Raw genomic sequence first — 8609 nt, 5'->3', positions numbered from 1 at the left:
GTTTACCCAACCTTCTAATGGGAAGCCATGGCACGATTTGACAAAACAGCCCATCCATCACGTTACTGTAATCATGTTCAGCAGTGAATATCAACAATTCAGAACGACTGTTTTTAGTGGTCTCAAATGACAGTTAGATTGTGGTGATTACAGTACAGTGCATGCATGCCCCTGGCTCTGCCTGCAGGTATTGGTAAATAGAGCTGCTCTGTCAGCGTACTCCCTCCAGACAGTTTGGTTTCTTTACAAAACTACTCTTTACAAAACTGCTCCTTACAAAACTGCTCCTTGGAAAACTGCTCCATTGGTCAGAATCAGACAGAGATCTAAGATACAACACCTTTTGTGGGAAAAATCCTTTGATGTCGTAGCAAAACAAGACACAGGCAAAACTACAAGTATTGACATTTTTCAACAGGGAATATCCCACAACTTGATTTCAAATAAAAAAAGATGGTTAATAATTTATTTTTTCTGGGGAGGGGGAGAGAGGTATAGGGATGGAGGGAGAGTTGATAATGAGAGAACGTTAGAGCGAGAGACGGAATGATTTTAGAGACAGTGAGCAAAAGAGAGTGCAAAAGAGAGAGAGAACAAGAGAGAGAGAGAGAGAGACAGAGAGAGAGAGAGAGAGAGAGAGAGAGAGAGAGAGAGAGAGAGAGAGAGAGAAGAGAGAGAGAGAGACAGAGAGAGAAAGAGATGCAGTCTGTGTTTTCACAGCTTGACAGATGTATGACACATCTATCTGCAGGCCAGCCCAATGCTCTTGGATGGAGGGAGTAGAAAGGGAGGAAGGGAGGGCTTTTTAGGCTTATAATTCCCCTCCGACAGAGACAAGTGCTGATTAGATAGATCAGAAGCTGATTGTACACTGCTACCCGTTCTCTAGACTCCCCGGGACTGACAAACATGTTTGTTGTTTCTGCCTTTGAGGGTCCTGATGAGGTGTTAGGCAGCTAGATGTGCCTGTCTATAAATAGCCAAAAAAAGGTAAGAAGAAGCGACAGGCGAGCATTCAATAGCTCTCACTCGATTGAACATGTTCATGAGTCACAACTTAAAAAAACATGAAGGCGAGATTACACTGTGGCTACAAATGTACATTGAAATGTAAAAAATAAAAAAATAAAAATAAAAAGATAGTGATAAACATTAACAATTAAATTGTTTTCATTAACATAATCAACATTAACACAACATGTTCTTCTCGATTACAATTATAGTTAAAAAGTAATAACTTCACCTGGGTTTTTTGAAGGGGGGGGCGAAGCATTATCCAGACAGAGCATTATTGGTAGATAGTGTTACCATGATAGCCGCAGGGCTTGAGGAGACTTGCAGGGTCATGGTGATATGTTTTACAGACTATTCGAAACCCCACAGGGGTCGAAGGGGTCAAGCCATAAGTTGAAAGCTCACAAGGTTGATTGTGTTTCATGTGTGACGTGCCATGATTCTCCCTCTCCGAGCGTATGAATGGTACAATCCTGTACACTACTGCCACCTTCATATAGTGTGTTGAACTTGCAGTACCTGGATGCACATACTGTACTGTAGCCTACTACAGCTTCAATAGACATGTTCTTGGTAATTCACACAAAGCCTTCAAACACTCCAACACTGTCATCATGATTTGCTGGTATATGAAACACAAGCACGTATGATAATCCACGTTTTTTTCTATAGCACATTGTGTACGTCCCCCCCTGCTGAATAGAGACTAGACTCAATATTGCCAATATTGTCACAGAGCTGCTGTCCATGCTTTGAATATTGGACACCGTGTTGGCAGTATTATCTCTGGTTGTTAAGCAGCTGCCTCAGTTTGTAAAGCTTCCATATGCATAATCTTGTAATGCAGATCATATCAACACACACCCAAATAACTGTATCCAAGCCAGCCTTGCCAAACACCATCAGCAAATATCAGTGAGAGCTTGATATGGCCCATCGTCTCATTAATAACCCACAGCCGGATTTAGTACGAAAATTAATTTTGGAGATGGAAGTGGCGAAGGGCAGCAGATGTGATATTTGGCTAATCAACTTTTAGGCCCACAAAGCCACAGATGACATCACAGAGTACATGATACAGTGAGTGGACACATTTTTACTAATGATGATATTGACAATAACTTGACACGGTTGTGAATGTGTGTGTGTGTGTGTGTGTGTGTGTGTGTGTGTGTGAGAGAGAGAGTCATTGTTATATGACTCACATAACTCCCATTCAGACTATTTTCTGGTTGAGAAGAGAAGTCTTTGTTAGACATAGGCATGCATCATAATACTGTACATATTGGTCATGGTGTGTAACTACAGTATCCTACCCTGTTTATAACCCAGCTCATTGCATTGTCTTGCCTTGACTTTAAGGTAAGAGGAGGGAGTGTGGGTGTATGTGGTGTCTTTGACTATAACCTGATTGTGTATGGACTGAAAAAAATCGACATGGACATGTTATGATACATTATTGAGATTCTGTTTCCACAAGGCAGTGTATCTCACCTCAAATGTTTGTGGTCTAATTGGCCTACTCTAGCAAAATCCTACTGTTGGATGGATGAACATTTAACAATTTACAACTGTCTCACATTTTGCCATTTAATGGTGGACATATTCATTTAAATAAACCATACAGCATACGCTTGAATCCGAAGCCGTTATAACGAGCGCCTCTCATCTCAGCGGGAGATTGTCTGCCAACCAGCTAACGGCTCGCGCGGGGGAGCAGCCACGGACGCGAGCCATTGATTGCGCTATTCCGGTCCAGCGGTATCACGCTGTAACCCCACCACGAAGTCAGTGAGAAACACATGATTAAAAGTAGCCCACGGTCCCCAAAGACAGAACAATCGTTTTTTCGTCATGATAATCAGTGGGAACAGATGCACAATCGAATTATATTTGAGAATTGAAAAGAAAGAAAAAAACTAGATATATGTAATAATAATAGGCTAAACAAAGTTAGGTACCAACTCAGATAGCCTACAATAATTAAATCCCGAACATTCGCCATTCCTTCGAATAAAAAAGCGAATTGCTTAGTTCTCTTCATTCCAGTTTTTGAATAGAGACTATTATCTAAACTATTGTAAGTTAATATTGCCACACTAACCGAGGACCGCAAATACATTTGAGACGATGGAGACAGAGTGACAAGCACTGTGTATGCACGCGCGTGTATCTGTAGAGACAGAGGGAGAGAGAGCGCAGTAGGGAGAGGCAGGGGGATCGAGAGAGCGCGCAGTGAGGACAGATCGCTATCAACTGAATTCATTAGAGTAAACGTCTCCCATGGGTTTCAAGGGGACAGGCCAATTCTTGCATTAGCAATAAACAATCCGATGTAAGTCATTATGGCTGGGAGATCGGAACGCTTTCTTTGGCTGTTTACGGGTGTACATGGGGAAGGGGTGGGGGCAAAAAGTCCCCTGCTCTTTGCCTAATGTAATTCTTTAATCTTTTGAAGGCAGCGCGGAACTCAGGGGTGCCTCTGAACCAGGCGAAGGATTGAGGCATTGGCCGTGGATAGTGGACCATACGGCGGATGAGTCGAATCTCCCCCGGACCTGAACTTGCCACAATGCCCCCTGCAACACTATCCGCCTCCGGGGAGACTCGGAAAGAGCTGCTCGGACTGCGGAGTACACCAGTCAAGATGTGGAACCTCTACATTGCATGAATGTGTGGAGCCTGCGCTGGGCGTTAGTTACTGGGGATATGAACCACGGATAGTTCTGTACGCTCAATGGATATACAATAACAGGACTTTCAGTCTTCCTCGAAAAAAGGTGAAGTAAGACATTACTTTGCTGTTCTATTTCTTTGCGTATTGGTGCATCTTGGATCTGGGTGCGTTATGAAATATTCGACCCACTCGCCCACTCAATAACTAGGGACAGGATAAATATTTGGTCGATTTAGAGATTACAAGAAATGTAATTCCAGGTATTAGAGTGAATAGTTTTACTTGCAGGATTATTATTTATATCGCAGCTATTTATTTTTATATCGAAATGGAAAACGTGAGTTGCCTGCAGTTTTCTTTTAATTGTTTTAATATTTGAATATGGCTCAGGTAGTTTTCCAGATGTTTCTGATATATTCGACATTGACAATGTATCTTATTTCTGTAATTCACCCGCATGCACTTCGTATCAAATTGGTTACAATGAGGAACTTTTACCTTCATTAGTGCTACTGAAACCAACCTTCAACCTAATGTCCATAACTGACGTAGGCCTATAGTGTTGTATTTAGGAATGTCTCAGGGATCTCATCTGGGTAGTTTGGTAACCTAGGCTGATGACCCCTGCGAGCATCCATTCGTTATGGTAGAGCCAGATCAACGACTTTACCTCAAAACGGGTCTGCATATTGTTGATTTGTTACATATCAGTCAAATATTTTTTTCCCATTTCAAGAATGCATAGATCTTATCTATAGAGCTCAGTCAAATCAGATTCCATTTAAATACTGTTTTAGTCAGTACAAATGTATCATAGTGGTGCAATGGAGAACTATTCAGAGCAGGAACTTTTTAAATAAATAGTTTCATAGCCAATTGTATGATCTGTATATTGTCAAACAGAAGTAAGCAAAGCAACTTCTCATGACTTTGACCCTGTATTCTCATATAGTGACATTGTACACACAGCAAATTTTTTCTTTAGAGGTAGTCTTTGTGTGTGTGTGTGTGTGTGTGTGTGTGTGTGTGTGTGTGTGTGTGTGTGTGTGTGTGTGTGTGTGTGTGTGTGTGTGTGTGTGTGTGTGTGTGTGTGTGTGTGTGTACGATAGAGAATGGGTTAAGGTTTATAAAATTCCTTCATGGCTCATGTTATGTGCATCTCTCCTTTATTCTCTCTCTCTCTCTCTCTCTCTCTCTCTCTCTCTCTCTCTCTCTCTCTCTCTCTCTCTCTGTCTTTGAATCATTACCATTGGAGAACTGTGCTCCCTGTGAGTGCAGTGGAGCACAGCTCTGTCCATCACCATGGCATTTGACAGATTAAACACCTCAATGCCCTCTACAAGTTGGAGTGCACAGAGCAAGTGATCTCTTCAGCATCACTCACTTCACAGCTCACTACTCCTAGACATTTGGCAGCATTTCTTTGCTCCTGTCTGAGTTTTTGTTAATTATTTATTATGCATTTGTATTTATCTATTTATTTATCTCCCTCCATATTTCCTCCACTATTACTCACCCGCTTCAGCACATAAGCTATAATGGAAATCTTCCATGAATGTGTTTTAATGCATTTCATGATTGCTAGCAGTGACTATGTATCTTTTGTCTTGATTCTTTTTCACTTCATGCAACTACTGTACATTTCTAATGTTGGTTATTGCTCAATTGGAGTTAACCTAAAAATAAAACCTAAATACCAATCACGTTAAGATGAGCTCTTATCTCATGAATATGTTATGTGTTTATAGATATTCTGTAGGGTAGGCAACTGCTGATGCTACTATACTCGCTACTACCATTTCTACCACTAATAGTACCACTGATGCTACAGTATACTGTACTCTGCTTTATAATAATCCACTGTTTATGGTGAGGAATATGAGACATGTATGTATACCATTAGTATGCACATAAGTGTGTGTGTCCCCAATTTACAATGCTTTACTTTCTTCAAATTAAATACTTCTGTCTCTGTTTATTTAGAAGAAAGCATTCAATATAAGAAAGGAAACCCACTTATTTTTTATTTGTCTCATTGAAATAGGTCTCTGGATCCAAATGTCAAGTCCAAAGAAGGTTGTATCACTCTGGGCCCAGCAGCGTGTGACGTGAGTGAGAGGGAGAAAGAAGAGGAAGAGGAGGAGGGGGGCTCTTCAATGATAACCCTGAGTGTACACTACATGGCTCTGTGATCCCCACCATTTTAAATTGGTCCTTGCTGTGGCTAAGAGGGGAAAAAAATGTGATGAGCTTTGCTATCGTCCCAACCCCAGTGTGGATGGAGGCCGGAGAAGGAGGCGTGTCGCTTAATGAGACCATTGCTCTTGTGCTGGGAGATTTAGGACAGCCAATTGCAAAAGGATTACTGATGGCCTTCTCCAACACAAGTGCTTACTTACTGGTGAAGTAAACCCAGAGCACCCAGAGCTAGTTAAAACGTTTCCAGTGGATGTTTTGTCTCTTTTTACCTCTTTTTACCCCTTTTTTCCCCTTCTTTCCTACCCAGTGTTGTTTCTTGTTGGTTGTTTTTTAACAAGGCTCTCAGTTTTTCATAATGGATCTACAGTCACGAGTGTGGAATAAGGACTGGGCCTCTTTTCTCAGACCGTGGATACCCATACTGCTGGGCCTGCACATGCAGTTCTCCCGGGCCTCCAACTGCCCAGAGGAGTGCCGCTGTGACCGGACCTTTGTTTACTGCAATGAGCGGGGCTTGACGTCGGTGCCTCTGGGAATCGGTGAGGGCTACAAGACCCTCTACCTCCACAACAACCAAATCAACAATGCTGGTTTCCCCTTGGACCTTCACAATGTAGCCTCTGTGGAGACTGTATATCTCTATGGCAACCAGCTGGATGAATTCCCCATCAACCTGCCCAAGAACGTGCGTGTTCTCCACCTCCAGGAGAACAACATCCAGACCATCTCCAAGGCAGCTCTGGCCCAGCTGCTTTGGCTGGAAGAGTTGCACTTGGACGATAACTCAATATCGACTGTAGGGGTGGAGGAGGGGGCTTTTCGCGAGGCCATCAGCCTGAAACTTCTCTTTCTCACCAAGAATCACCTGAGCAGTGTCCCCATTGGTCTCCCTGAAGACCTGAAGGAGCTGCGACTGGACGAGAACCGCATCGCCATCATCTCAGAGGAGGCCTTCAGGAATGTCACACGCCTAGAGCGTCTGCTATTGGATGGGAACCTGCTAACAGACGATGGTATCGCCCCAGGGACCTTCCAGGACCTGGCGACCCTCCGTGAGCTGTCGCTGGCGCGAAACTCCCTCACATACCCGCCCCCACTTCTCCCGGGAGACGTTTTGGTGAAGCTGAACTTCCAGGAGAATCAGATGAATGAGATCCCTGTGACGGCCTTTGCTGGGCTACGAAAGCTGGAGAGGCTGGATATTTCCAACAACCAGCTGCAGTCACTGACACAGGGGGTCTTTGACGGCCTCGTCAGCCTCAGACAGCTCACTGTTCGGAACAACCTTTGGCTGTGTGACTGCAGCATTAAATGGGTCGTACTGTGGTTAAAGTCCCTGCCAGCCTCACTCAATGTGCGCGGCTTCATGTGCCAAAAGCCAGAGAGGGTCCGGGGGATGGTAATCAGGGAGCTGAACACCGAGCTCCTCCAGTGCCCTCACAGTACGCCAGCGCCTGCAGCACCGCCTCCATCCACCCTCCTGCCTACCTCCCCCAGTCTCACTGCCCCCTCCCCCTCCTCCTCCATGGACTCCTTCCCAGCCACTCACTCCATCTCCCCACCTTCCAGATTCCCTTCCTCCTCAACGACCCTCCTCCCCTCGCATCCCCCCAGAGACGGGGAACAGAGGACTAACCTGCCCCTGGACCCCCGCCGGGAGACCCTGCAGATCACCTTTGCCGTGCTCAATGGCTCGGCCATCCACATCAGCTGGCGATCGGCCTTCCCCGTCACTGCCTACAAGGTCACGTGGGCCAGGATGGGCCCCAGTCTAACAGGCGACACGGTGCGGGAGAGAATGGTGGGAGGGGAGCACCGAGGCATCCGATTGGCCAACCTGGAACCTAAGTCCACCTATCGGATCTGTGTCATCCCATTGGATGCATTCAATAACTACCGTCCCAGAGATGATACAATTTGTACGGAGGCCACGACCAAGCCAGCCTTGTTCAGACCAGATAACAAAGGGCCAACAGGACCTGAGCAGGCTACCCAGCCGGACCCCAGTTCCCCTTTCCTGCTGGCTGGCCTCATCGGAGGGGCAGTGATTGTAGTCCTGGTGTTGCTCCTCAGCATCTTCTGCTGGCACATGCACAAGAAGGACCGGTCGTCCTCTAACAAGTGGAAATACAACAAAGGAAGGAGAAAAGATGACTACTGCGAGGCGGGAACCAAAAAGGATAACTCTATCCTGGAAATGACTGAGACCAGCTTCCAGATTGTCTCACTGAACAACGAGCAGCTCCTTAAGGGAGATTTCCGCATACAGCCTATTTACACCCCTAATGGGGGCATAGGCTTCAGAGACTGCCCTCTGGGGAACAATAGCACAGTATACTGCAAGAACAATGTTCAGGATGCAGACTTTTGTTGTACATGATGTTTTTTGTGTGGAAAAAGAACATTCAAAACCTTTATTAACAAATACACTTCACTTATAGGACACTGTACAGTATATATTTCAAAGACCCATGTCTAAAATGTAATTTATACACCGGCTGGACTATAATGTTTAATTCAGCTATATTTTGTATTCCTTAGTAAACCGCTAATCTGATTTATAAGTTATTGGTTTCTCGAATTGTGCTACTCAGTTCTGGGCAGACAAATTTGTACAATCAGAGTTCTTTCACTACATTGAATACATGTTGTTATGTTTTGATGGGATCTCCATGAATCCGGGCCTGTTTTGAAATCATAAATGGAAAGTTTTATGAAA

At 44.4% G+C, this 8609-nt stretch overlaps 1 protein-coding gene across 1 annotated transcript; it reads left to right on the top strand.

Moving 5' to 3' along the window:
• Positions 1-6245: 6245 nt before the first annotated feature.
• LOC308162619 (leucine-rich repeat transmembrane protein FLRT2) lies at positions 6246-8270 on the top strand (the record flags this gene model as incomplete). Its single annotated transcript, XM_080536764.1, has 1 exon — positions 6246-8270. One exon carries the CDS (start codon positions 6246-6248, stop codon positions 8268-8270), a length of 2025 nt encoding a protein of 674 aa, XP_080392890.1.
• Between the last annotated feature and the right edge of the window lie 339 nt (positions 8271-8609).

This window comes from Nansenia antarctica (assembly GCF_963989245.1).
Source record: "Nansenia antarctica genome assembly, chromosome: 1".
Classification (NCBI taxonomy): domain Eukaryota; kingdom Metazoa; phylum Chordata; class Actinopteri; order Argentiniformes; family Microstomatidae; genus Nansenia; species Nansenia antarctica.
The sequence above is the reverse complement of the archived record's forward strand: the minus strand, read 5'-3'. Positions and strand labels throughout refer to the sequence as shown.